This window comes from Metarhizium acridum (genome assembly GCF_019434415.1).
Source record: "Metarhizium acridum strain ARSEF 324 chromosome Unknown scaffold_1, whole genome shotgun sequence".
Classification (NCBI taxonomy): Eukaryota; Fungi; Ascomycota; class Sordariomycetes; order Hypocreales; family Clavicipitaceae; genus Metarhizium; species Metarhizium acridum.
The window spans coordinates 4834430-4859792 of NW_027094015.1; the positions used below are offsets into that span (position 1 = coordinate 4834430).

At 53.3% G+C, this 25363-nt stretch overlaps 12 protein-coding genes across 14 annotated transcripts; 3 read left to right on the forward strand and 9 right to left on the reverse strand.

The window, feature by feature from the left end:
* Positions 1–694: 694 nt before the first annotated feature.
* On the reverse strand, positions 695–2231 carry J3458_001499 (uncharacterized protein). The gene has a single exon (XM_066116752.1). The coding sequence runs from the start codon at positions 1255–1257 to the stop codon at positions 832–834; it is 426 nt and encodes a 141-aa protein (XP_065978638.1). The 5' UTR covers positions 1258–2231; the 3' UTR covers positions 695–831.
* On the forward strand, positions 1418–1834 carry J3458_001500 (uncharacterized protein; the record flags this gene model as incomplete). Its single annotated transcript, XM_066116753.1, has 1 exon — positions 1418–1834. One exon carries the CDS (start codon positions 1418–1420, stop codon positions 1832–1834), a length of 417 nt encoding a protein of 138 aa, XP_065978639.1.
* A 56-nt stretch (positions 2232–2287) lies between the features above and the next one.
* Positions 2288–2949, reverse strand: J3458_001501 (uncharacterized protein). Of its 2 annotated transcripts, XM_007812193.2 has the most exons (4): positions 2709–2936; positions 2617–2629; positions 2438–2568; positions 2303–2387 (listed from the first exon to the last, which is right to left on the reverse strand). In XM_007812193.2, exons 1-4 carry the CDS (start codon positions 2742–2744, stop codon positions 2304–2306), a joined length of 264 nt encoding a protein of 87 aa, XP_007810384.1. In that variant the 5' UTR covers positions 2745–2936; the 3' UTR covers position 2303. The 2 variants fall into 2 exon arrangements, with proteins under 2 accessions (XP_065978640.1, XP_007810384.1); XM_066116754.1 differs by having other exon boundaries at positions 2288–2387; positions 2617–2949.
* A 216-nt stretch (positions 2950–3165) lies between these two features.
* RPL38 (60S ribosomal eL38 domain-containing protein) lies at positions 3166–3980 on the forward strand. The gene is made up of 3 exons (XM_007812194.2): positions 3166–3247; positions 3326–3359; positions 3488–3980. Exons 1-3 carry the CDS (start codon positions 3218–3220, stop codon positions 3715–3717), a joined length of 294 nt encoding a protein of 97 aa, XP_007810385.2. The 5' UTR covers positions 3166–3217; the 3' UTR covers positions 3718–3980.
* A 9-nt stretch (positions 3981–3989) lies between these two features.
* J3458_001503 (uncharacterized protein) lies at positions 3990–5406 on the reverse strand. The gene has a single exon (XM_007812195.2). It carries the CDS (start codon positions 4724–4726, stop codon positions 4097–4099), a length of 630 nt encoding a protein of 209 aa, XP_007810386.1. The 5' UTR covers positions 4727–5406; the 3' UTR covers positions 3990–4096.
* Positions 5407–7119: 1713 nt separating this feature from the next.
* On the reverse strand, positions 7120–8385 carry J3458_001504 (uncharacterized protein; the record flags this gene model as incomplete). Its single annotated transcript, XM_007812196.2, has 1 exon — positions 7120–8385. The coding sequence occupies one exon, from the start codon at positions 8383–8385 to the stop codon at positions 7120–7122; it is 1266 nt and encodes a 421-aa protein (XP_007810387.2).
* Positions 8386–9797: 1412 nt separating this feature from the next.
* J3458_001505 (uncharacterized protein) lies at positions 9798–11794 on the reverse strand (the record flags this gene model as incomplete). 2 transcript variants are annotated; one of them, XM_007812197.2, is made up of 4 exons in its annotated part: positions 9798–10807; positions 10900–11085; positions 11160–11547; positions 11621–11794. In XM_007812197.2, the coding sequence occupies 4 exons, from the start codon at positions 11792–11794 to the stop codon at positions 10503–10505; spliced, it is 1053 nt and encodes a 350-aa protein (XP_007810388.1). In that variant the 3' UTR covers positions 9798–10502. The 2 variants fall into 2 exon arrangements, with proteins under 2 accessions (XP_007810388.1, XP_065978641.1); XM_066116755.1 differs by having other exon boundaries at positions 9798–11085.
* Positions 11795–13905: 2111 nt separating this feature from the next.
* On the reverse strand, positions 13906–15048 carry J3458_001506 (uncharacterized protein; the record flags this gene model as incomplete). The annotated part of the gene is made up of 1 exon (XM_066116756.1): positions 13906–15048. One exon carries the CDS (start codon positions 15046–15048, stop codon positions 13906–13908), a length of 1143 nt encoding a protein of 380 aa, XP_065978642.1.
* Positions 15049–18298: 3250 nt separating this feature from the next.
* Positions 18299–19544, forward strand: ARR3 (arsenicals resistance; the record flags this gene model as incomplete). Its single annotated transcript, XM_007812199.2, has 2 exons — positions 18299–18524; positions 18583–19544. 2 exons carry the CDS (start codon positions 18299–18301, stop codon positions 19542–19544), a joined length of 1188 nt encoding a protein of 395 aa, XP_007810390.1.
* A 202-nt stretch (positions 19545–19746) lies between these two features.
* J3458_001508 (uncharacterized protein) lies at positions 19747–20874 on the reverse strand (the record flags this gene model as incomplete). Its single annotated transcript, XM_066116757.1, has 2 exons — positions 19747–20592; positions 20860–20874. The coding sequence occupies 2 exons, from the start codon at positions 20872–20874 to the stop codon at positions 19747–19749; spliced, it is 861 nt and encodes a 286-aa protein (XP_065978643.1).
* Positions 20875–21256: 382 nt separating this feature from the next.
* TAF11 (transcription initiation factor TFIID subunit 11) lies at positions 21257–22761 on the reverse strand. Its single transcript, XM_007812201.2, has 2 exons — positions 22054–22761; positions 21257–21990 (listed from the first exon to the last, which is right to left on the reverse strand). Exons 1-2 carry the CDS (start codon positions 22642–22644, stop codon positions 21607–21609), a joined length of 975 nt encoding a protein of 324 aa, XP_007810392.1. The 5' UTR covers positions 22645–22761; the 3' UTR covers positions 21257–21606.
* Positions 22762–23457: 696 nt separating this feature from the next.
* On the reverse strand, positions 23458–25115 carry J3458_001510 (uncharacterized protein; the record flags this gene model as incomplete). The annotated part of the gene is made up of 2 exons (XM_066116758.1): positions 23458–24637; positions 24700–25115. 2 exons carry the CDS (start codon positions 25113–25115, stop codon positions 23458–23460), a joined length of 1596 nt encoding a protein of 531 aa, XP_065978644.1.
* Positions 25116–25363: the final 248 nt, after the last annotated feature.

Here is a 25363-nt window from a genome sequence, read left to right on the forward strand (position 1 = left end):
GCTTGCCGCAGCTGCTGACAGCATACAAGCCGTAGCTATTAGGTCATGGAATTTCGGGAATGGTTGAGGGCTGGATGTTGACACAGGATGCGCTAGATTCCTGGTTCGCAAGAACATCAGCGCCCGGCTCGGGGCTCCAGGAATGTGACGGCTTGTTGAGATGGTTGAGAGTTATGGTGAGTTTTGGAGTCGTGCGCGCACCGCGCAGGCGCAGTTTGGCGATTCGCGATTCCCTTCCGTGTAGGGTCCGGATGATGGTCATAAGCAGTTTGAGGTGCAGGTCGTCGAAACGCCTCCTCCATCAGCCGGCACGTGCGAGGAGTCCAGTTGGTCTCGTCCTCAGTCCTCAGTCTGTCCAGGCTGTTGACCGCGGCTGGGAGAGATTTACCATTGCCAAAGGACAGTGGTGATTCGGCAGCAAATGGCTAATTGAATACGAGTAGATGTGTGCGAAACGTCAACTGGATTTAAGAACAGACATGGAGCTCAAACTCGAGACTTGCGACCGTCATTGTGCCACCAGACTGACTTCACCAGCCCAAAGCCTGACATGGATCCAATCAATGGTTAGCCACATCTGCGCCGCCAGTCGCCAGAGGTGTCTGGTACGGAGTACTTAAGTACCCAGTTCTTTCTCTAAAGCCTGTCCTAAAAGTGACAGAAAATGGGGCCACCCGCAACGTCTAACTAATAGGTATCCGTACTTGAGCATCAAAGACGCGACTGGTCCTTCATCAATCTCTTTAGGAGTCTTGCATTTTGACGGCATGGAGGCATATCAGACATGTTGCCATGATCACGAGTTCCCTTCGTAACCTCGATTCATCCTGCTCATTTCAGACCTCGTCGCGCCGGAGCCACAATGCCGCCTGTTCGGACATCGAAAAAGAACTCGCTCCTGGACAACAATGCACAGCAACTCAGCATAAAATCCTTTTTTACAAGAGGAGTCGCGAAGGACGCGTCAACGTCAATCGTCAACCCGCCCGACAACTCTATGGGAGCTTCCCCAGCTGCAGTTGAAGTTCTTGCAGATCCCAACACGCCCCTCCCGTAAAGAAAGTCGTCAACGCCTTCCAGGCACTTCGGCCCGATTCCAAGGGAGAAAAGGAAGTCTACTTTCACTCTGATGCGGAGTGGGAGAAAAGTTGGCAAACGAAATTGTCCGCCCGGACGAAGAAACTGAGCTTCGGGAGCTCGTTTGTCCTGACTGAGTAAGAAAGCTCTCCAAATTCTGGCCCAATGGTCCGCATCCATGACAATGACAAATGGCTCATGTTAGTCTCCATCCCCAAGTCGACACATTGAGCAGCTTATATCCATAGGCCCAGGCATCTGCCGCAGCCCAACACACTTCGCGTTCTGTTATCAAGATGCCAGCTATGACGCGCACAATGCGAATGAACTCACCCCCGACATGACTGTGCGACTGGCGCGTATGTGTCCCAGCTTGCGTTTCGTAAGACTGCAAGGGTTCCGCAAAAACCTGTCCGACGCCATATTCATCGCCTTCCTCTCCAACTGCCCTAATTTAAACTATTTAGAACTTGCCGGCCCCGGCGCCGCTAAAGGCACTATTTCACAAGCCTCCTTTGATGCCCTGCTGGAACATCCAAACTGGGCTCCCAAGCTCAAGACGCTGCTAATTCCACCGTTCGACGAGCATATTTCTGTGAAGTACGAGAAATGCCGGATGAAAGCTATGCGTGCGGTATCCAAAGAACGAGCGATTGAGTTGACTTCGCTCATGTATGACAAGAAATGGGGGGACTGGAAGCTTGATGAACCGATGCAACAGAAATACCTGAAAGGGAGACTCGTTTCGAGGTGGTAGCAGACATTTCATTCATAAATGGCATCCAGGACCCATGCCCGCGCCAGCTCTGGAAAGAGACAAGTTGAAGTAGGATACCTCATCTACTGCATGCGAATCGCCGTGGTATAATCACACAATGACCCTCGGGGATGAGGCAAACTAGCAGACAGTGCTTTTTTTTGGCTCTTTTTTTGGTGTCTTTCTTCATCTTGAATCGCCAATCTTACGATGCGTGTATTTCATGGTATATGACTCGCTAGATTACGGTTCTCTGGCTTGGGTACGGCCAGGCCCCTTGTGTTACATTCACTGGGCTGTACCCGATGTAGTGCTTGCAGGAGCATTTGGATAGGTTTAACAAGATAAACAACTTCATAGTCATATAATGAACTAAGCTTTTATTTACGCATTCAACAGCTAATCACGGAAGTCTCATTCATGCATTAAACATTGATGTAATACACATTGATACCTATTATCATACGTCTTATTTCCTATCAACTCTCATGTTGGCCTTGATTCGTAGAAGCAACTGCTCCCTTGTATCACTCTCACCCGGGAAAAGGTTCCGCTGTAGAAAAGTATCAGTCTGTATATTGCTGTTAAACTCGCGGTACTTACGGCCGCTAACCACCTCCTCATTTCCTCTCGTGTCCAAGTCTCGGGATCACCTGTTGGGTCTGGTTCTGCGGGAAATATATCGGTACCCCATATTGTCCACACTGCTGCTGCAACAACGGCACCCCCAAAGGCTGTAGACGGTTAGTAGTCCGTGGCAATAGTAAAAATAAATAGCTCACCAAGCACCATGTTCTGACTCCAGTTAGCGAATACAAAACCAATAATTACACAAAACTGTGCATCTTGTTCCAAACTCTACTTCAGTCCGTACCTTTGACCTCATTGCATTGTCCAGCGGTGTTGGCATCTTGATACCGGGTAGATGGTCCTAGACACCACTGATCTTGTGAGTTCTCAACCAGCCAGGACCAAATCGAGTCGGGGAAATTGTGAAGGAAGAATTTGGGCTACGATTTTGTCAAAGGGAGAATATATGTTCAGCAGGCTACTTTGGAAAGGTGTCTACGGAGTACTTGACGTGAAATCGCAGATGGTGACGACACCAGGTTGGCAGGTAACAAGTTACGTGGCGCAGAAGTTCCAAGCTTCATTGCTTCGACGGCCGACTCTCAGTCGTCCCCTGCGACAGCCACACGCCACATTTGGACCCACTCTACATGCCACCAGCCTCACGGTACGTACCAGACATTGTCGCAGCTGGTCTGTGCGCGGGCACCGTGAGAAAGCAGCGCACAAAATTAATTCTCCAAAATCCATCGATTCCGCAACTCGTGCCCTGTCAAGACTCTGTACAGACAGACCTATCGAACTACCGCCAAAATGCCTCGTGAGGTCGCCGATATCAAGAAGGTGCGTCTGATATTCTTCAATTGTGTCTGACAGTGTGAGGTTATTTTTTTTTTTTGCATGACTAACAGATATGTGCAGTTCATCGAGATCTGCCGTCGGAAGGACGCTTCCTGTATGTTTTTTTTGCCAGCGGATAAACGCACACGCCCGCCATCCATGACAATTACTTGACATGGCGGGAGATTGGACGGCTCTTATTCTCTGTGTGGGAATTGAATTCTAACGGTTTAAATTTCACAGCCGCGCGGATCAAGAAGAACAAGAAGTCCAACAACGTCAAGTTCAAGGTCCGCTGCCAGACTCACCTGTACACCCTGGTGCTCAAGGACACCGACAAGGCCGAGAAGTTGAAGCAGAGCCTGCCTCCCAGTACGCACCGAAATGCCCCCTTCTCGAACCGTGTATCGCCCCGTGAACTCGTTGGGGACAATTCTCTATCCATCGAGCGAACTGGCGACGGCAAAAATTGACCCGAGGCGCTTTTTACTAATGTGCTTTTTTGCAGACCTGAGCATTGCCGAGGTTGGCAAGAAGAACTAAGCATGACGATGCGGTAAAGCGAGGACATGGGCTGCCGGGTGGAAAGCGGACGGACGGTGATGAATTAAGCCAAAAAAAAGGAATCTACATGCACGAATGGGCGTCTCGGGATACCTTTGCATTTCATGTGCTCAGAACGCGCGGCACTCGAATAGAGCTGAAAAAGGACGATTTTTGAAGCACACTACCAAGAACTACATGTCGAAACGGCCCCCCCCCCCCAAACAGTAGCAATGTGCCATGTTTTGCGCCAACTGCCAACGACGAAGTGAAGACACAAAGAGGGAAGCACGAGATGGATCAGAAACCCTACACGACATGCCTGAAGCGCCTCTGTTCACTCCTGTCCCCCAAGGCAATCAACTTGTGCACCCTCTCCTCGGGCACCTCATCTGTCCAAAACACAACCAGCTCCTCGTTCCCGTCCAGCTTCTCAACCCTCCACCCCGCCCAGAGTTTCTGATCCCCCTCCATGAGACCCACGTCCCTCTCCTCCTTCTCGTACGCCTCCTGTAGCTTGTCCCTCTTGTCCCCGGGCTCGACGGTGATCCTGGCGACGCTGAAGCTGTCCTTGTTCAAAAACGCCCGCCGCAGTTGCTCGTCCTTGCCGGCCGGGCTCAGATGCTGCAGCAGCGCCGAGCCGCACCCGGGCTTGATGTAGCGCGACAGATTGGCGTTGCACACCTGGTTGTCGGTGGACCGGATCCATTCCAGGTGGTCCTCGGGCGAGTCCCACGGCGCCGTGATGAGGAGCGACGGCGGGTCGCTGTGCTCAATGTACATGCTGCTCTGGTTGCTGTTGGGCTCCAGGCTGTACGGGTGGTTGACGCGCGTCCAGCTGTCCTGGATCTCCTGCACCTCCATCAGCGCCTCGAGGAAGTCGAGCTCGTCGAAGCCGCCGCCGCGGAGGCAAATGATGGCGAACTCGGTAACGGGCATCACAGAGACTGTGCGGTGACTGGCAGGATGATTTGATGTATATGTCTCGTTTTAGAGATTTTTCTCTTCGTTTGGCCAACCCGTTGTTGTAGCTGTGTAGTTTTGCTGCTGACGTAGGCAGTTGCCGGATGCGTTTGTCGTGGCTTACGCCTTGGATCTTGTGGAGTTTGCGCGGCTAGACAGTGCGTGGGAGGCTGGCAGCCCGGGACAGCAGGGGTCAACATGTCGTTGGAGGGAAGTTTGCGCCCTTTATTTTTTGCGAGTGCGCAATTTCGTGTTGTGTCTGTTTGCGAGTATTGGGCTGAAATTCGCGAAATGTTGGGTGGGTTGTATGACTGCTGATTGACGAGAGAACAAAACACCGACTGTTGCACGCACCGTTTTGCTTTGACGGTGGTCATGTGATGGAAGCGAAAGTCCACGCTCAACTCCCATGCACAATCTAGGTGCCAATGCCGACTCTCGTCCCGTCGCTGCCGGGCGCCGGCCGGCATCTAGGTCTCCAACTTCGGCCTCAGCCCGGCCCCCTGCCGCCGGTTCTCGTCCAATAGCCGCGGAAGGCAAACCTCAGCGCCGCGGCCGAGAGACCCATGTCCCCCTTTGAATGTGATTTGCTCCAAGTGATGTTCCCCATTCTCGGTGTAACGACAACGAGCCTTGTAGGGTATTGTTAGTACGTGATATTAATTATTGTTGGTCCAGTTCGTTTAACCATTGGCGATACCGCATATCACATCAGCTCCGAGTAAAAGCAAGCCGCTCTGCTAACTTACCCTTGAAGGTGCTTCGTGGCTACCAGGAGAAAGGGTTGGCAGATAAGGTCTGGCATGGCTCTTTATGTGCACGGGAGAAAGCTCTTGCCTCTCGTGGCTCTTGAACGCCAAACGGGTATGCATTATGCATGATATTGGACCGCTGCATGGTTCCAAGACAGCCCAATGTTGAGTTTTAATTTTGATTTTTTTGACTTATTTAATGAGTCGCACAAGCACTACATCAAGCAAGGCCCAGTGAAGAACACTATGCCTGGCCGTGACCAAGCCAGAGAACCGTAACATGCCACGTAATACACCATGAACACATCGCGATGCGTCAGAAGCTAGCAAGACTGGTGATTTGTCGCGGCCCGCCGGCGAAGGCTACCTCGCGATGGCCTCAGCCACGGCAAACGGGATTTTATAGTCAGCTAAACCACCGATCATAGTTCTAGTTCTCAATTAATTGTGGCCAGTCTGATATAAGTCTACTGCGGTCTGTGAGTGCTGATGTCATTGCCTATAAGTGATGATAGTTCCAACGGCGATTCGTGTGGTTCAAAACTCTAGAGAATCATTGTCACAATGACTCTGAGCTCTAGAATAGCGAGTTTTATATTCGTAAGCCACGTGCCAGTGGGATACGGGGTTTTTGTAGCTCGTGCCCAAGGAAAGAGGACTTTGGAAACCGAAGTGTTGGCATCCCGATGCATGAGATGACGGTTGCAATGTATTATGTCGCCAACTTATATCAGGGACACTGCCTACGGGTAGCACGGTATCCTTGGTGTACATAACGCGATATCCTGGTACGTGATCTGGGTCAAATACTTGCCATTGTTGCCTTCCCCCTTGGTACCCCTAGCAAGGGTCGGCCTTTCTATTCACGTATGATAAATTGACCAAAGTGATACTAATCTTAAATATAGAATGGTAATGTCACGATTGAGCAGCCATGGACCTAATTGAATATTGGAATTAGTCCTTGATTGAAGCTGTCTGTCGAGGGATTTGAGGCCCTTTTTTTATAGTTGACGATGACCTCGGATAGCCCGTTTTCTTCAAAGGCCTCAAGCCTCTGTTGAAGCAGCTTGTGTAGCAGCTTGTGTATTGGATACAGCCCTTTTACAAGCGTTTATGCCGCCATCTTCCGTTGACAGGTGATGATTTTATTCGAGTTGGTACCATGACAGAAAAGTACATGTCTCTTCCCTGGAGAGATGCCAGCCGTATTACCCGCATCAACTGAAGTGCTAGCCATTCCAGTGGACCATGAACTGAAGCCTTGCCTCTGTGCATTATACTTTAGAATCGTTGTCCGGAATTGGGAGCCCCTTGTCAACGGGCCTCGTAGACCGCTTCGTTGAATTGCATTGATCATCATCAACCCCCTCTCAACAGAATTGGACTTTTGATTCGAATCAGATTTATGTACTGTATAATGTGAGAAATGCCTGGCATCCCAGCGTCCCAGGTGACATTCTGGACGGCGCGTGCTGCCGCCGTAGGTCTGCCAAGATGCTATCGAGACTGCGTCTGGTATAAAGTGCCAACTGCACTTGAGATCAAGAGCAATGGCGCCATCCGCAACTCGGCAGGTGAAGCAGCCAACGCCACGGCCAGTGGTGTCGTACAGCATCAAGAACCGCAGCCGAGGCATGCGTAGCAGCATTCGGGCGGCGTTCTGACCAGACGGTTTAGATCGTCGGTTGGATGGTCCCCTATGGATCCCCTGGCTGCGAAGACAAGCCTCTCCAGCTTTGGCCACGGCGTGGTGTTATTCTTCATGTAGGATTCGAGCGTGCGGCCATGATACTCGAGAGAGAGGCTCTCGAGCCGAGAGAGTCTGGCCCAGATGGATCTGAATAACACGCCGTCGCATTCGTAATCTCGACGTCTGCACCGGATCAGGTACATTTGCACCTGGGTAACGTGCACGTGTCGCAGTGACGAGGGCAGAGCCCGCAGCACCTTGACAATGTCGTGCTCAAACGGGCGTTTGCTCTTGCAGGTCACGAATGGCCGGAGCTGCCAGTCGAGCCTTTGAAGACAGGGGAGGCTCCGGACAATGGCACGGACGGCCTCCGGGTGGAAGCGCCGAACGGTCCTGCGTCGAATAGACACGGCCGTGATGACCCTGACGATGGGGAACAACTCCTCGCGGCCTCTTGTCCTGGCAATCCTCCCCTGGCCCCCGCATGCGCCTCCGTAATACAAGCCGAGCTCGAAATTGAAGTCTACTTCGGCTGCGCAGATGGGCCCTTGCCAGTCGCGCCAGGAAACCGACGTGGCCAAGAACCGTGTGCCACTCACCATCCATAGGTTCTGCACAGGTCTCTGATGCATGGCGGAAAGTCGGCCGTATTGCCGCAATCTTTCCGCCATCCTCTGCCAATAGCTCTTTGAGTCTGCGATGATTTCGAGGGCCACACCCCTGTCCGAGACTTGGTCTCGTGTCCAGGCCGCCAAGAGGCGAAAGAGAGAGGAGACGCCGGAAACAAAGGACATGTTGTCCAGCCCGTGTTGGTGTTTCAGCCCCGGAGGAACGTAGTAGGCACCAGGGCCGCCGTCCCAGATCATCCGCATTAGTAGCAGGGCGGTTTGCTCTTCTGTGTCGCCCTGGCTATTATGAAATCGGATCGGCGGGTGTTGGGGAAGGGCGAGTACCAGGCCGAGGCGCTGAAGGTATCTTCTTCGTTGTACCGCTTGGAATGCCGATCTGAAGGTATCGAGATCACCTGGCGTGACGTCGAGAGAGCAGAATGTGTACCATTCGAAAAAGGCCTGCCAACCTCGGCAGACGCTTGCGTATCTAGCAATGGGCTCATTGCTGCTGCACGCAGTCTCGACGACCTGCGTCAAGATTTCATTGCTAAGCTCTCGAGGTAACATGTTCCAGGGCATCCTGAGAGGTATTTGTGGTATCGTCGGTCGAAGCAGTCAGGGATGATGAGCGGCAACATCAGCTTTTACGCAAATACACTTGGGGCCTTTAAATACTCGGGCTATTTGGGGAATTTAAAATACATGTGCTTGAAAAGGATCCAGTCTACCATCTTCGTTGAGCGTGGCGGAATAAAACTACATCTCGGCATGACGTCTACAGAGTTTAATGCAGATACGCTCTGTTTGCCGAATTTGTCCGAGACCAACTGTGACGCAGTGGTGACGAGCCTCAAAGTGAACGAGCTACTTGAGCCGTAATCAATACAAGCCATTCAAAGGCAACTTGTGGCCGGGAACTAAAAGAGAGCCATCCCGTATAAAGTTAAAAATAGTCGCTGGGGAGTTTGGATTTGTAGATTGGCAACTCTGTAGTTTCCCCAAATCTAGTAGCTAGGCCAAGTGCCAAATCTTAGCCGCCCAGCCACTTCATAACGAACCAAGTTGCTAAGAGCCCCCTAGTTGACTTAATTTTCGCCTCTAGACCAGATAAGATCAGCGCCAGAGCCACTCACTATGAATAATGCCGAGCCACTGATGAATTTGTTCAAGCCTTTACGTGACAAGGGCTCAGTAAGGGCTTAGAGCAATAGCTCAGTTCATCTGAGAACAATCTTTGGTATCAAAGGTCCTTGGTTTTTCCCAAGGTCTAGTTGACCAAAGAGCTCTATAAATACAAGAAGTCGGTGAGGGTCTTCTGCCCTAGGTCCCACGATTGCAGCCCTTGTGTAACCGTGTGACACTTTAAGCCCTTGAACTTGGATCAATACACCAGCTTTAATGCTGTGAATAAGCAAGCCTTTCGGATGGAACCACACAGATGAATTCTTCCACTGAACCGAGTGGTCAATGTACGCCTTGGCTGGAGCCGCAATCCAGGTCTACAGGCCTGGCCCTTCACCTCCACATGTATTGGTGGAATTAGACCATGACACGACATCTGTTCTCCCCGTTGTATTTGTCACCGGAAGCGCCGTCACCTCGGAGTGGGTTTAAAACAGCCACCACCGTTGCCGAAGGAGGGGATCAGATGCATCAAGACGAAACCGCCTCCTCGAAATAAAAGTCACATGATACAGACATGATGCCATTCTACATGCTTCCAAACGACACAAGACTGCGGGGTCCTGCGTGTCACAGACGAGGACAGCTTCCTTCGTCTGAAGCCTTGAAACACTTGGCATCCTAGCACCACGCTGCCGCCCACCAGGGCCGGCAGAGAACCACGCGGCACATCGTCAACCGTACAGGGATTTCCCTGTCTTCTTGGTCTCATGGAGCCTGGGCCCCAGTAGAGGCTGTTTTGCGACGTCCCTTGGGACCTATGCGAGAGGCAGCTCAGACCTGCTCCCGCAAAAGTCTGTGTGTACGTCCGCAGGCAGAGTGATGCTAAAGATGTTTGGTTTTGTCGGCGTGGCGACTCTTGCTGGCCGCGATGTCGGTAATGGCAACGGCACCCAAGGCCCCAACCACGACGGATGAAACGCCAGAGGCCGCGTTTGTATGTCAAACGCACCCGCGTGGAGGACACTAGTGGCAGAAATACCGAGTCTACAAGGTGCTCTCAGAGACGGCTTGAAACCATCTGAGCTGTGCATAAAGGGCGTCTCCTCCGCAACCCAACGCCGCCATCGTCCCCGTGGTTCAAACGGCACCGCATGTTGAATCGGGATCACCCCCAATGCACGATCGGCAAGGATTCCGTGCAAGTCACTCCGCAAATGTCCCCTTCATCATGTACAGTTCCATATTTCAAAACTCGATGTTATGTAGTCCCACCCCCTAAAACAAGTTTCCCGACACCAGATCTGCAGCACTCGCATAAAATTGGGTATTCCCGCCACGTCAAACCACGTATACTTGCATGACCGTTAAAACAGAGACGAAACGTTAAAGTAAAGAAATTATGCGCGATTGTTTCCCCATTAACGCTGTGCGAAAAAAAAAAAAAAAAAACCGACTTTGCCGCCCGTTCCCCATATACCAGAAAACAGGAGACTAACAAATGTAACAAAGCTCTGAACTGGTCTCAGATGACTCAAATGTCCCCCCTCGTGGGTCTTCATTAGGATATGACCCTAGGACCGGCCCACGTCGTGTGAGCTAGGATATGGCGAGGGCGCCTTGCTGCCGGTGTCGGGGGGATAGAGCTCGAGCTCATCTTCTCGGCTCTTGAAAGGATCGGACCGACGACTGTTCCTGGAGGCTCTCGAGTTGCCCGAGTTGTGCGGGTAACTGCCGCTGCCGTAGTTTGCATATGCACTGCTGTTTGGCGGGTTGCCGACAATGTAGTCGTAGACGGGCTTGATGGGGGGCACGCTGCCGCAGACAATGATGACAAACAGCTCAGACGCGGACCAGACGTAGAGGTTGAATGTGTCCCCTGTTTTGTTTTGTGTGTTGGCAGGAAATAATCACGGGCACCTAGGGGGTCGAGAAGGCGAGGGCGGAGGGGGGAGAAGAAGAAGAACATACATGTAATGTCAGATCGTCCGCCCAGGGACGTCAGGTATTTGGTCTTGACCGTCGCAAAGATGGCAGCGGTAAAGGACAGCCCCAGGAGCGCGCATAAGCCGATTTTCTTCCTCCAGGACAGCTTTAGGTTGTACATGAAGGTCACCGGCAGCACGGCCAAGAAGACGTCGGTGAGGATATTCCAGCCTGGAAGGAAAAGGTGGGTTAGCTGCTTTTTGCAAATAGGGGCGTCTGGGCAAGGTACAATCGTCTCGACGTACTGGAGAGGAAGATGGCAAAGTCGGTCTGGACAGAGGGCGGCCAGCACTTTGCCTTTGCCTGCGCCACCAGGGCCGGATTCCAGAGGGCCTCGACGGGAGAGCACTGGACAAAGGTGAGGACGATGTTGATGACGGTGATGACGAGTGCCGAGGTGATGGCGAAGATGACGATGCGCTTGCGCCAGTGTGCCGTCTCCCAGACGACCCGTAGCAGCAGGAGACCGACCGAGATCTTGCCCGTGGCAAATCCCATGACGACAAAGGGTTGCGACACCCAGCTCCATTTCCCGGCCTGCACCCTCTGCTCCGGCGAGAGATATGACAGGTGCCGCATGCCGCCGATGCCAATCAACCTGGTGAGGGTGCCTGCATATGCGACGTATAGCACCTACGAGCGGCTGTTGGCAAATTGTTCTCGTCGATAGGGGGGAAAAAGGGGGGGGGAGACGCCGGCAACTTACAAGAGTGAAGAGCATCGTCCAGTCGTCCCATCCTATCGATTTCCGCATCCGTCTTCCCAGCAGCCGAAGGGCAACGATGACAATGGCAATACTGGCCGTGACCCAGAGCAGGATCAAGGCTTGAGGGCCGCGGTCGACATCGCCGCCTGCGGGTTCTTGATTATCCGTGGACATGACCGCGTGAAATAGCTGGCGCTGCTCGATTTCGATCCAAGGAGTAGACCCGGGGAGGGAACTTTGCCCGTATGAGACGAGACTGGCAAGCTTAAACTCGCAACGGCATGACCGCCCTTTGTCTCTTTTTCTTTTCCCCTTTCCAGTGTATAATCGAATCAGTTAGTTTGCGGTTCCTTGTTGAAGCTTGAAGCCTTGAACGACTGAGACGTTCAACCGGGCTCATCCGTCGACGGGAAGGGTTGCGGGAACAGAGACTGTAAAGCTGGCGAGGACGAGCAGGGTTCATATGATATGCTGCAGGCTCCTGGAAGTAAGGACGAAGAACAGGACCGGGATACTAGGCTAGAGAGGACTAGACGACCGTTTCTTCATCGCGTAGTCTGTGTTGATCTCTGAGTTCGCCGGTGGGTCGGCAGCCGATACCCAATCAGTCAAGCCACCGTCCTGTGCGTTCGCGGCATCGAATCCAGGGGCGCTGTACCCGGCGTTGTTGTGTCGAGTCTGCGAGAGAGTAGCCGGATGCTGGGCATCGTGGAGGTTGATTCAGACCCATGTACGCACAGACGAAAACGCTTTGAGGTCGAGACCGCCGCTCCCATGCAGCCGAGGAGGGCGTTCAAGCGTCCGCCATGTACCGAGTACGAGTTATCACAAAATCAGATCACCCTAGCGTATCCGGGGGAGAGCTTCCGGGTTTGAGCGGGCATGGGCGTGCTTGGCGGTGGCCCTCCAGATCGAGGGTCGAGGCGCTCACGGCTTCACCTTTGGAAAGTGTGATTTTTCTCGGACGGGCAAAATCTGCTCTTGCTCTTGTGCATCATGTTGTAATGGCTCCTTTCCATGAAATGGCGGGTTGGACGGGAGGGGGAAAAAACGTGGTCGTCAGGTCCGCAGGAGTTGGTCCGCAGGAGTTGGTCCGCAGGAGTTGGTCCGCAGGAGTTGGTTCCCAGGAGTTGTTGGTTCCCAGCCTCGGGCGACGCCAAACTAACCACAACTGCCCAGTTTCCCTGAAATAGATGATGGTGTCGAAATGCGGATTTTGGCTCAAGGGCTGCAACGAGGTTTCATCGCGACGCTAGTTCTCGCCATGGCTGGGATCGAGAGTCCAAGTGGGCTGAGTGGCGTGTCTGCTGCGAGCCGCGGCATGGTAGACGACCCGACTCCCGCGCGTGATCTGATTGCCCGCGTGCTGAAGCCTAGCCTGCCTCCCGCTTTGAAGGTGCAATGACTCCTTGACGCCTGCCATCTAGGGGGCAGCTCCGTCGCGGCCTCGAGAGTCATCATCGTCACTACGGAGCAACGCCAGGCCAAGCGCCAATTTTTCTTTAGCACCGACTAACCGTTACCATGCTGGTCTACACAATGGCGAGGAATTGCCGTGCGCGAGCGCGGTTTGGGTTCGTTGGGCTGCCACGGCACCGCGCGTGGCTCAGCGCCTCTTCCGACTTGCGTCCTCGGGCCCGGGATGCAATTCGGAACCGTCAGTTTGAACGCATCGATCACGATCCCCGGGCCCGTGGAGTCGGGATATTTTCAACCGCGCTCCATTTCAGCCACCGGGCGAGGCGTACAACCACTCAACTGCACGAGCGACAGCCGCTCCGCCGACTCACTCTCCACAGATGAAGTGATGCTTACACGACGAAAATTGGCATTGGGGACCCGCAATCGGAAATATATGCCATTCAAGTGTCTGTAGTAGTAAAGCAGTACGACCGGCGACGACCCAGTAGACATGGGAAACTCCATGAACAAAATGGGCGGCAAGGCAGGTACTCAACGCCAGCGTTGTATACTTTTACTAACAGATTCCTGATAGTTAGAAACCAAACGTTGCAACACGACACTTCCACCTCTGACATGGCGATATACACATGTATACACATGTGTGTGTATGTGTGTGTGTGCACAATATACAAGTATATACATCCCCAGCAACACATACCCCCTACAACGCCTTGGAAGCCCATCCGAGGCGGTTATTCCCCCCGTCAAAAACAACAAAGGCAGACTTGAGCGCAATGTCGCCAAAGATGTTGATCCCGATGCCCTCGCTGCTCTGCAGGCCCCCGAAGCACGTCCTCTCGGCGCCATCAGCAGGCGCGTAATTAAGATAGGCCCCGGGGACGGTGACGGCGGCGCCGGAGACGCCAAACGAGAAGCTCGGCAGGCTCTGGCTGCAGGCAAACGTGTAGCCGCCCTGCCAGGCCATCGTACCTGGCGCCGCTGACCCTGGCGTAGTAGGCGCTGACGATGCTGCCGGGCAGCAAGAGCAGGGTGGTGCCCGTGTCGGCAATACCCGGCGTCGACGCCGTGTTCAGGCCGCCGCCGCCCACGGCGTAGCCCGTCGACGTGAAGCCCCAGAAGCCCTGGCTGCTGTCGACGGCCGTGTACGCAATGGACCCGGTGTAGGCGGCGCCGTCGATGTAGCCAAAGTTGTATCTGCCGTCTGCGAGCCGAGCGGTTAGCAGATTCACGCCAGTCTTTTTGCTCAAACAGGTGCAGCATGGGGCGAGGACGGACGTACCGGCTCCGTGCTTCAAGTCGGCGGTGAAGAGGGCAGAGTCCAGGGCTGGCTTTGCATTGTCGAAAAAGGTCTTTTGCCTGGTGGGCTCGACCGTGTTGATGGAGCTAAAGGCCAGCCCGAGAAGGCCCGACGAGGCCGCGTCTTGCGAGAAGTGGGACGACACCTGCTCGGCGGCCTCGACGGCCTGGGCGTCGACGGTCAAGCCGCCGACGGTGACGGCGTCGGTGTACACGACGCCGCTGGAGCTGCTGCCGTCGCCGTACGCGATGCTCCAGGTAGATCCGCCGAGGGGCTGGGCGGTCGAGCTCCTGCTCGGGTCGTACACCGTCTGGCCGTTGACCTGGGAGGAGGGGGTCAGGCTGCTGAAGACCCAGAGGTCGCTGGAGCCCGTGTCAAAGTCCAGGTTCAGAGTCTGGGCGGGCGTACCGATTTGCACCGCGGCCAAGTAGCTGACGTCGTATTGCTGGGGAGAGTTGGGATCCGAGCCAGTGGTCCTCTTGCCCTTCTGGCGGCCGAGGGCGTTGGCCACGTCGGCGGGCACGGGCTTGCCAAACTTCCTGTAGGCCTTGGCCAGGGCAGCAGGGCCGCTGCGTGTGAAGTTGCCGTTGTGCTTTGCCGTGACGGAGAAGGTCCCGTTGGGCGTGGAAGAAGAGGTCGTGGGGAGAGCAGCGGCGAGGCTGCTTGCCACGACGAGGGAGACGAGGAACGAACCAAAGGTCTGCATGGTGTCCAAAGGAGTTTGGATTGTATCACAAATTTATAGTCTATCTGTGGTGCTAGGAATCAAAACACCCAACTCGTGGCGGTTTTCCCTGCGTATTTATACTTGTTCTGATAGTACACTGCGGCCTCCTCGTCCAGTGCGGCGGCGCTCGCTTTTGCCGATCACGGGAGCTCGACGATACAGGAAGTTGGGAAACGAAGCATGTTTCCGCCTAGTTTGTTTGAAAAAAAAAAAAAAAAAGTTCCTGGGACAAGCTTTGCACAGAGGGTTGTGATGCTGGGGACGAGTTGCACCATCACATAAGCTTCACGCGCAAACCGACGACTACTTCCTAGTTGGGAAGGTGAAAGTCCAACCTCGGCCGAAACCGACTGAGCAACTCGTCCACGTACAACCTGGGCTTGCAGCGCTGATGCCGCAGTATCCGAATACAATAGAGGAGAGGGCCGGTATTACGACAGATTGCTAGTAGATGAGGTTATACTCAAACAACGAGGGGGGGCGCATGGTGTTGGGCTTTTTGTGAGTGTGAGTGGTGCGTCGGTCGCCTACTTGGGTCCGATCAACAGACGTCCTCGACGATATTCGCCATACTAACTAACTAATGAGGCAACCGACCTGCACGGTGTAAACACAATCATTGTATTAGTCCATTTTCCCATCTGACTCCTGCCATTCTCTCTTCATTTCATCCAAGAAAAGGGATCGACCCCCGGCGGCTGATTGCCAATTACCCAAACTAGAAGTTGGTCGGAAGTGAGACTGCCGAAGGGACCCTCGGTGCAGGAGGCTGTGTGACGCGGCAATCGCAAGACTGGGATTGGATGCCGTCAACTTAAAAAAAAAAGCCCGTTGTTCTTTTGTCTGGGGTAAGCAACCCTTCCCAGAAACCTAGCTTGGTTAGATGTCTTTTTTTTTTTTCAACCCTTGGTCCTCTTGAAGGCGGTCTGGAACGCCCATTGTACGAGCCACATTGTTCTTAGGCTGCCCTAGCCTTGATGCAAGATTCCTTTGAATGTGTTAAGGTGCCAGCGAGGTTCCTTACTGGGATGATATCCAATGAGAATTAAGTGTTAAGTAAGTACATATATGCTTACGTATTTATTATAATAATAAAAGTACTCTTAATCGTGCCTGGTACATACCTCTTAGCAGTATTATTAGGCTTGTTAGGCCTAGTACAGGTAAAAATACTCGACAAGGGTATTCTGGAGTAGATATAAAGGCGGCACCTCAACACATTCAAAGGGATGGCACAAACGACTTTTTTCCAGCTCTGTGGCGCTTTTCCCTCCTGCTCCCAGCGATCCAAGCGGGCTTTGTTGCTTCAACCAGCGATGAAAATGCCCGTGCTCCCTCTTCCCAGCTTGAAAAGTGCGTTATAGAGCTAGCGGCTACCAAGGTTTCGCTAGCAACAACTTACACAGCCTGGGAACTACTCAAGTTTCGCGACTTTACAAGCTTTGTCCTTTCCCGACTTACACAAGCGAGGAGCTGAAACTTTACATCACGGTTGTTCAAACGCCACCCGTGGAATGGTGTCGTGACTACTGACCTACCTAGGCCGTCGTGCTACTGACCTTGCCAAGAAGGTTTGGTGCAACTGCAAAAAAGGATCCCTCTGTCCCTCCTCCGCGTACGACAATCATGTTAATTGGGGGCGGGCATTTCTTCCAGGGAGCACAAACACAGCATGTCATCTGCGTCTTGTGCCCAGCCAAGAAATCAAACGCTGGCCAATGCTCGCACACCACACCTCTCAACGGGCAGCATGTCGATATGACACATCACCGCCAGAGGGGCGGGTAGGAGAGCCAATCATGGAGGGACATGCCGAGGTTCCCATCTCTCTTTGCGCATCTCTCTTTGAAATGGCAATTGTTCGAGTTCCTTCGTGGCAGTCCTTTATAGCCTGTAGTTGATATCCAGGCTTATCAGATGGCTCCTCCCGGCTCCAGTTCCCCTCCGCGTGCCAGCTCGGAGACACGAAGCTGCACACTGTTTGAAACGGGTTCCTGTCCTTGTTGGCCCTTGTGAAAATAAACCCGCAAGCCGGCACTTCTAGTTCCTGAGCGTCCCTGCAGGGGGGGGTTGATGTCCACGGTATAAGTAGGATGACTCGCCCTGCCAAAAGAAGAAACACCATTCACACCAAAGGAGATTGCCAACGGGTGAAAATACAGGGCATACCACCACTAAGAGGTATACAAGGTTTAATCGTGACAGGAACTTGTGGAAGCGTGGCATTTCCCTTTAACCTGGTCTAGTTGAACCGTGACATGGATACTTTTTCAATCCCATCCCCGTATTCTTTTGCCAAACATGTCGAGTTCTTATTTCATCCCACGACACGTCATGCAACCTCAAAGGTCGCGGCAATATCGCGCGTACACACACACTAACACAGCGGTGTATATTGCGCCGCGACGCGGTATACAGGTCCCTTAGTTGAATACCGCTGGCCCCCGCGGCCAAGACGAAGCGCAAGTGCCGTTCTTGCCACGGGAAGCCCATGCGGGACGGCAATCCCCTCCCCCCCCCCCCCGTCTCCAAGTCACACCCTGCATATCCCAAAATGCCCAATGCGGCACAAACTTAAAAGAACCCCCCCCGGGGATCCATCCGCTGCCCGTCATCTCACAGCCTCAGCAAGCCCAGCACGACACATGCAGTGCCTCCCCGACAGGAGCAGTCAAACCTCCCTGTACAAGTAAATCAAGATCAGAATCTACTCCTCTTCGCAATCAAATTATAATATGTCAAATATCAAACTACGCTCCAAGAGCCAAGTGTCCAGGATTACCTGCGCCCACCACTCCTCGCCAGCACCAGCTTCCAGACACCACATGCACATGAACCGTCCATCAATGTAAAATTCCCACCCCGTCCTCCCATTCTCCAGCTCCCTGCCGATATTTCCTATAAATCGCAACCCTACCGTCGCCGAGCGCCATGTCATCCCAAACACCGCAGACTCACTCCCCACCTCTGATTGGCCAGACTTGTCTGTCACAAGCTCACTGTCATTGGCCCACGTCTAAAAAAAAAACGCCCGTAGCCATGACCGACTACCAACCAGTCGACTGTTACCAGCATCGCACGGTTAAAAAAAAAAAATACAATTTCATATACGATATACGCCAAACTAAATATAAACAGCCACGACGTCTTCTTCATTTCCTACTTTTCCATTTTCTCATAACCATAAACTACTCTTCCTACAAGACCTAATTTTCGCCAAAAGGAAGCAATGGCTGAGCCCACGCCAAACGACACCAAGCAACGCGACACGGAAAAACAATCCCCGGCATGCGCGCAAAAGGTATCGGCCTTCAAGTCCCTCGGCTGGCTGGACAGGTTCCTCGCGATATGGATCTTTCTCGCCATGCTCATCGGCATACTTCTGGGGAACTTTGTGCCCAGTACTGAGAGGGTTCTCCAGCAGGGACACTGGGTTGGTGTGTCGATACCAATTGGTACGTCGGACAAAGATGACTACATGTTGTACCGTACGCTTCTGACACTAAGCTTTAGCAATCGGGTTGTTGGTCATGATGTATCCCATCCTGTGCAATGTGCGGTACGAAACGCTGCACCAGATTCTGGGGCAAAAGGCCCTGTGGACGCAGGTCCTCTTCAGTATCGTGTTCAACTGGCTCGTTGCACCGTTCTTCATGGTACATGGTTCCTCCCCTCCCCCAGTACACTCATCGGTAGGTGGAATCGGGCTAACAATGAAGGAATGCAAGCTCGGCTTGGCATGGGCTTTTCTTCCTGATGAACCAAATCTCCGCAATGGCCTCATCCTCGTCGGTCTTGGCCGCTGTATTGCCATGGTGCTTATATGGAATGGCCTTGCGGGCGGCGACGCCGAGTACTGCGCCATCTTGGTCGCCATCAATTCCATGCTGCAAATGGTCCTGTTCGCCCCCATGGCTGTATTCTTTATCCGCGTCATTGGACGCCCAGCCAGTGACGACGTGGCAGTACAATACTCCGTCGTCGCAACCAGCGTGGGCGTGTTTCTGGGCATCCCTCTCGGCGCGGCAATCATCACCCGCCTTGGCTTGCGGCATCTAGCCGGCGAGAAGTGGTACAACGACATCTTTATGAAGTTCCTGTCGCCATGGTCCTTGATCGGGCTGCTGTACACGATTATTGTGTTGTTTGCTGCGCAGGGAAAGCATGTAGTGCGGCAGATTGTGAGCGTTGTGCGTGTGGCCGCTCCGCTGGTGGTGTATTTCCTCGTCATCTTCTTTGTGACGCTATGGGCGACGAGGAGATTGGGGTATGGCTACCGCCTTGGATGCACGCAGAGTTTCACGGCTGCCAGCAACAACTTCGAGCTAGCCATCGCGGTGGCGGTTGCAACCTTTGGGGCGGATAGCGAGCAGGCGTTGGCGGCGACGGTTGGGCCGCTGATCGAGGTTCCTGTCTTGGTTGGGCTGGTGTATTTCGTGAGATGGATTGGACGGCGGTGGAAATGGGACGAGTAAGCCAAGAGACCGAGCACTGTTTGCAGCTCGTCCGCTGATACTGCCAGCCATTGCTGTAGACGGCGAAAAATACAGAGTCGATGCGTCTCCAAAAGCCATGTCGTCCCTCATGTGAGCAGCCACTCTTGTATGCCTGAGCCCACGAAGATAAACCCTTTTCACAGATTTGTCGGGAAATATTGTCGCGACAGCGGGGAGGGCCTCACGAAAAGTTGCCGCGTGCTTCACTCTCCAAAATCTGGAACAGCATAGCGTTCTTCACCAGACACTCTTGCTGCGCACGACAGCCCAGCCGTGCCTTTGCAGTGCCCATGTCCCCGTGCCCCTGCATCTCAGCAATGATAGCGGCAGCCGCACTACACGACATTTCCATGGGCGACGAAAAGCCCTGCACCAGGCCAGCGGCGTCGGGCGAAGACGTAGGCGTGACAGCCCGCGTGTTGGTCTCAACAGTCGAGGGGCTCGGCGCCTCGGACGCCGCAGTGGTGCATCGTGTTTTCCCCTCACAGCAAGAATTCTGCTGGAGCGTTGCCGACGCCAGCACATCGAGCGGCGTGTGCTGGCGGGAAGCTGCTGAGCTGTAGCTGGAGCTGGACGTGGACCCCGTGTGTCCGCCGGGAGCAAAGGCGTACTGATGGTTCCCAGGCACAGACTGCGGATGCGGATAGGGTTTGCCGCTGCTCATGCCCTGCCGCGGTACAGCCTGGACGTCTCTCGATGATTCATCATCCCTCTGGTCATGATGAACAGGCCGCATGCTGACGCTCGACAGGGCCTCGGCAGCCTCTCGGTCCTGGCACGCGGCCAAGAAGTCGTCGACGTCGCCCTCGCTAACGCCTAGGCTCGCCAGCATCATCTTTAGCCTCGAGTTCTCGACGGCCACGGTGCGGGCGGCCTGCTGCATCTCCAGCGTGGCCTCGACGCCCCGTCGCTCATACTCTTGCACCTTGCGCTCGAGGTTTTCCACATACTCCTTCCGGCGGGCACGGGAGCGGCGCTGATTGTCGCGGATGCGGATTGCAGATGCGGACTGATCTTGTTGCTGTGCCTGGTAGTCAGTAAATTGTCAGCGCGCAGTCCTGTGCCGTGTGGTCTACGGCAGCATCGGGTTGAGAGCCGACAATTACAAGCAGCAATGGCAATGGATGGCATTGCTACTTGCAATTGAACTCGTCGTGATTTGTCACCCGTCACCAAACATTGAGCGCGCACAGAAAATCACCAAACCCTGCCAGCAAGCGTCTGGTCTGTCTTCACTCTGCGTAAGGAGCGGGAGGGGGGATGGGGAAAATACAAAAACCACACAGAATCATACCTTTACGTTTGCCATTGTGTATTCAACACACCTGCATGCAATGCAGCGTCTGTACGGTATGGTATCACCGAGGTGTTTCGGACCAAACTTGGAATCAAAGAGACAAAATTCTGACTTGCATACCGAGTGGAGTGTCAGGGTCCCTTGTGTCTGGTGTCTTCTTGTCTCGCTCCGTTCTTGTCCTGCCTTGTGTTGCTCGTCTCCTCTGGTCGCTGCATGGTGGAGGCGGCAGTGGGCCCGTCCAATGTTGGCATCAAATTGCAGCTGGTTGACTGGCACTGGCAAACGGGTGACAGGGGGGACGAGGGCGACAGGGGGGTAACGGGGTAGGGCCAGCGCCGTGTGACTGGCTGCTCAAATAGCAATTACAAGTGCACCAGTATCACTGTCTGCTCTGGCCATTCAGCTCCGCTCAGCTCATTGTTTGGTCATCACATTTCACTTTTTTTCTTCACCCCCGCTGGCCGGTGGGGACTCGGTGACAAAACACAGACAACGTCGATGCGCATACTTGACCAGACAGCTTATGGAACCAACCATTGACGGTCCAGGGCTACTATCACCATTTCACCATTTCGTTACTTGTATACTCCATTTTCCCACCATGTACACTGGCTGTCTTCAAATGTATTCCGTCCTATGAATACGGGTATCATTCTACATAAACGCCCTGCCCAACCCCAGCTCTCATCTGCCGCGTAGACCCTACTCCCACTAGTATAGAGTCCGCCGAACCCCAGAATCTAATCATTTAAACAATCGCTTTCTTGTCCTTGTCGAAAATCTCTCCACGCCACTGCCCTGCTGCGTGTGCCACAGCTGCTGCACTCCCACACCTCGGCTCTCTCCGGTCAGCTTGTACCGTCGCCATGCCTCCCGCAGGTGGTCCGGTCGCATCGGGCCGCGCTTGACCTCGGGCTCCTCCGCCTCCTCTGCCTCCTCCTCGTTGTCCGCATCGTCCGTTGAGGGCGGCGGCGTTGGCAGGTCCGTCTGTTTCTCCCCGGCAGAAATCCACTCCCCTTGGACGTTTCGGGCTGCCTCGATAATCTCACCAGCAAACAGCTTGGCAACTGCCTTTACAGCCGTGCTGACCATTTGCGGCACCGACTGTGAGACCGTTGCATTGACTACCTGAGCTGCGAGTTAGCATAGACATAATGATAGCAAAACAACCCTGTCGCAGCGCTGCCTTACCCTCTTGACGACTGCATCTGACAGCTTTGCCGCTCGCCATAGCTCGTATCGGTTGTATTGCTCGCTGTCAAAGGCCTCCACCAGCATGGCTCTCAACCGAATTTCTTCCTGTTTCTGTTCCTGAGTGCGCGCACCAGAGTCTTCCAGCGCCATCTCTCCATTCTCGTCGTCGTCGTCATCCTCTTCGGCCTCCTTGTCCCCGCCTTGTCCGCTCACGTTGGTGGGCGCTTTGCCACCAGCTAGACTCGGCGTCCCTTCAACCTCTTCGCCCTTTGCGTTTTTGGACTTGCGGCCTCTCTTCTTCTTGGCGGTCCCGCTGGCGGTTGTGCTGACGGCACTGCCACTCACAATAGACGTAGCATCAACGGATGGGGATCGCGCGTACGGGGATCTGGCTTCAGGCGGAAAAGAAGTCTGCCGTAGGGGATGAGCAGGCGCGGAAGATTGCGACAGGTTGGAGGGCTTTCGACGCTTGATGGGAGGAGCATTGATATCGAGAGTAGACGATCGCTTCTTGGCGGGAAGCTGTGCCGGCGATGGGTTCGGCGGCGAGGTGGCCAAGGGCGACGTGGCGTACGGCGGCGAAGCCATGGTCAAGTAGAGTAGCCAAATCGTAGACTCATGAGCGTGCTATTTGACCCCAAAAGACCGTCCGTATGCGGAGATATATATGGCGGAAGAGCCCAATGAGACGAGATTCAACTTGGCTGAGTTGATGCCAATGAACGCGATTGTATCCGCGGCACCAGCTCGCAAGGGTGGTGCCTGGTCACGTGATCTCAGTACTTGTGCCGCAAGCCCCTGTGGCTGGGTCGCCGCCACTCAGCCTCTGTTGAGCCAGTCTCTTGCTCCTTCCGTCTCTTATCCACCTTGTAAGTTACTCTGCACCTCTAAGCTGGCTATCTATGGCGACTTGTCCGTCATATAGTTATTTGATGAAATAATTTAATCCCATTTAGTCTGTTTATTGCTATGATTTCCATGCAAGCACAATCCTTCGTAATTCCTTCCCGTTTTGTCTAAGCAATTAAACCTCATTCAAAGAGTGCAAAAAAAACTATGTATAATTGGGGAACCACAAGACTAGAAACCCAGAAAAAGCAAATTCACCAGCAAGATACCTCTTGTAAAGAAAGCTTTCTTAAAACTCCGACCTTTTCTCCTTGCCGGCTCGCACAAGGAGCCATTGTTCCTGCTTGTCTGATCATTATACACCACAAGGATAGCAGTAGTACTCGTACACTATACACTGATACATCTTATAAAGAGCAAACTCAAGAAAAAAAAAAAAAGCACCAGAACCCCTGCCAAAACCCTCATGCCGAAAGATGAAATAAAATAAACTCCCAAGTTTTGATACCCCGTCTTCCCACGTGAACATAAACCAGAAGACATGTTTCGCATCTATTCTCCATCTATTATTGCATCGAGGTCATTTCTTTCACTTTCGAGAGATTCTGCTGTCACGGTTTCTGTTGTATTGTTGTCGTCCTTCTTCTTGCCATCTTCGTCATCTTCTTGATTCGTCATTTCTTTAAACATTTGATCGACGCTACCATCATCCCGCCTGGAAGTCTCATCAACATCAATTGGGGTGACTGAGCGTCCGGTCTTGCTTATTGAACCTCGTTTAGGGGCCCAGACATCTGGACCCCATAGTTGCTCCGCTTCTTGGCGGCCTCTGGCTGTACGGCCGAGTATTTCAAGAGCTTTTCTCTTACCAATATCGCTTTCTAGGTCAACCTCCTCTTCTGGCAGGCCTCGAAGTAGCCGGTCTTCCAAGCTTACAGCCAAATTAGTGGTAAAAACAGGGCCCCTGGAGCCGAGGAGCCCGGGCTGCAGGCCGCTATCCACATCCATATGGTCGGTTCTGGTCTGCTTCTCGCTGGATGGAATACCAGCGTGACCCAGATGACCGCGTGGGGAGGTGCCCGAGTCTGCATTTTCGCCTGGTCCGATATAGAATGTCGGCCCACCATATGCAGAGCTGCTAGACGGGGGTAACAATGGTCCGCTACCATTCTGTGCTGCCGCTGCAGCCGCTTCAGCATTTGCCGCTTTGCGTCGTAAGCTGTTTGCTTTTCCTTTGGCATGCTCCGGTAAGTCGTCGGGGTTGTCTACACCGTACTCGGCCAACATCTTTTGTAGCTTAGTTGGACGTGGTTTGCGTGTGCTGAGAGAGACCTCGAGAATGGGTGGAGGCTCTGGCGCGACAGGACACCACTTGTGCAACTCCTGGCGAAAGAAATTGGTCTCATATGAAAGAAGTACTTCGGCGCCTTCAAGTTTTCGAAGAAAGAACCGCTGTGTCTCCACCTCGGCTTCAGTCGAGACGATCGGATTACATAGCCGTGCAATATGGTCGCGAAAGTATTGCGCATTGTCAATAATGCGGTTTAGCACATCCTCTTCCTCTGGCTGAAATGGCAATTGAGGAATCTCATCCGCTAGATTAATAAGATCCTCCAGCTTTGGGCGGGCTGCGTCGCGAGGAATCTTCATCCGCCAATCGCAAATTGGGCATGTGTACTTGTCGTCTTCCTTGACCTTGCCACGGGCAATCTTTAAGCACTTATAATGATACCTTTATACATCAAAATTAGAACAGTTGAACGAAACAATCAAAGCGCATTGTCAACTACTCACCACTCATGGCACAGCTCGCACTCAATCATCATACCAGCCTCGACCTTTCGGCAAATGCAGAAGACTTGTCTTGTGCGATCATCGAAACGGTTCCCCGTCTGTTCAGGGGTTACTTCGCGAGAAACTGGCTCAGCAGGCTGACGTGGTGTGTCGTTGTCCACGTCGAAACAATCCATATTGCGTTCCAGGACATACTCGAGATGGCTTTTCAGAATATGGAGAGGGGCATTCGATTTTCCGAACAATTTCTTTCCTCTACGCATCCAATCTTCATGGCGCTTACGCTCATTTTCTAGGTCAATTGTGCCGGTTGGTTTCGAGTTAAGCTCATCAACGTTCCTTATAATGTCCACGACCTCTGCATACTTAGGCCTCTTCCTGAAATCGCTGTTCCGACAGCGCTCAGTGATGTCCATAATCTGGCGATGTGCCTCGCGTTGCTTATGCAGGATCCTATCGACTTCGGCAAGGGTTTCCTGAGACACGGGGAGGGCGTTTGCCTGAACTTGGTTGGAAAGAGCCTCGAGCTGCGGGTAGTGCACGACGGCGGCGTGGATTAGCTCCTTTGCCTTGGCTTCCCAAGTCTCTCCAGCGAGCTTTTGATCAGAATAAAACTTGAGATGGTCGTTATAACTGGGGACCTCAAGTCGCTTGCCATCTTCAA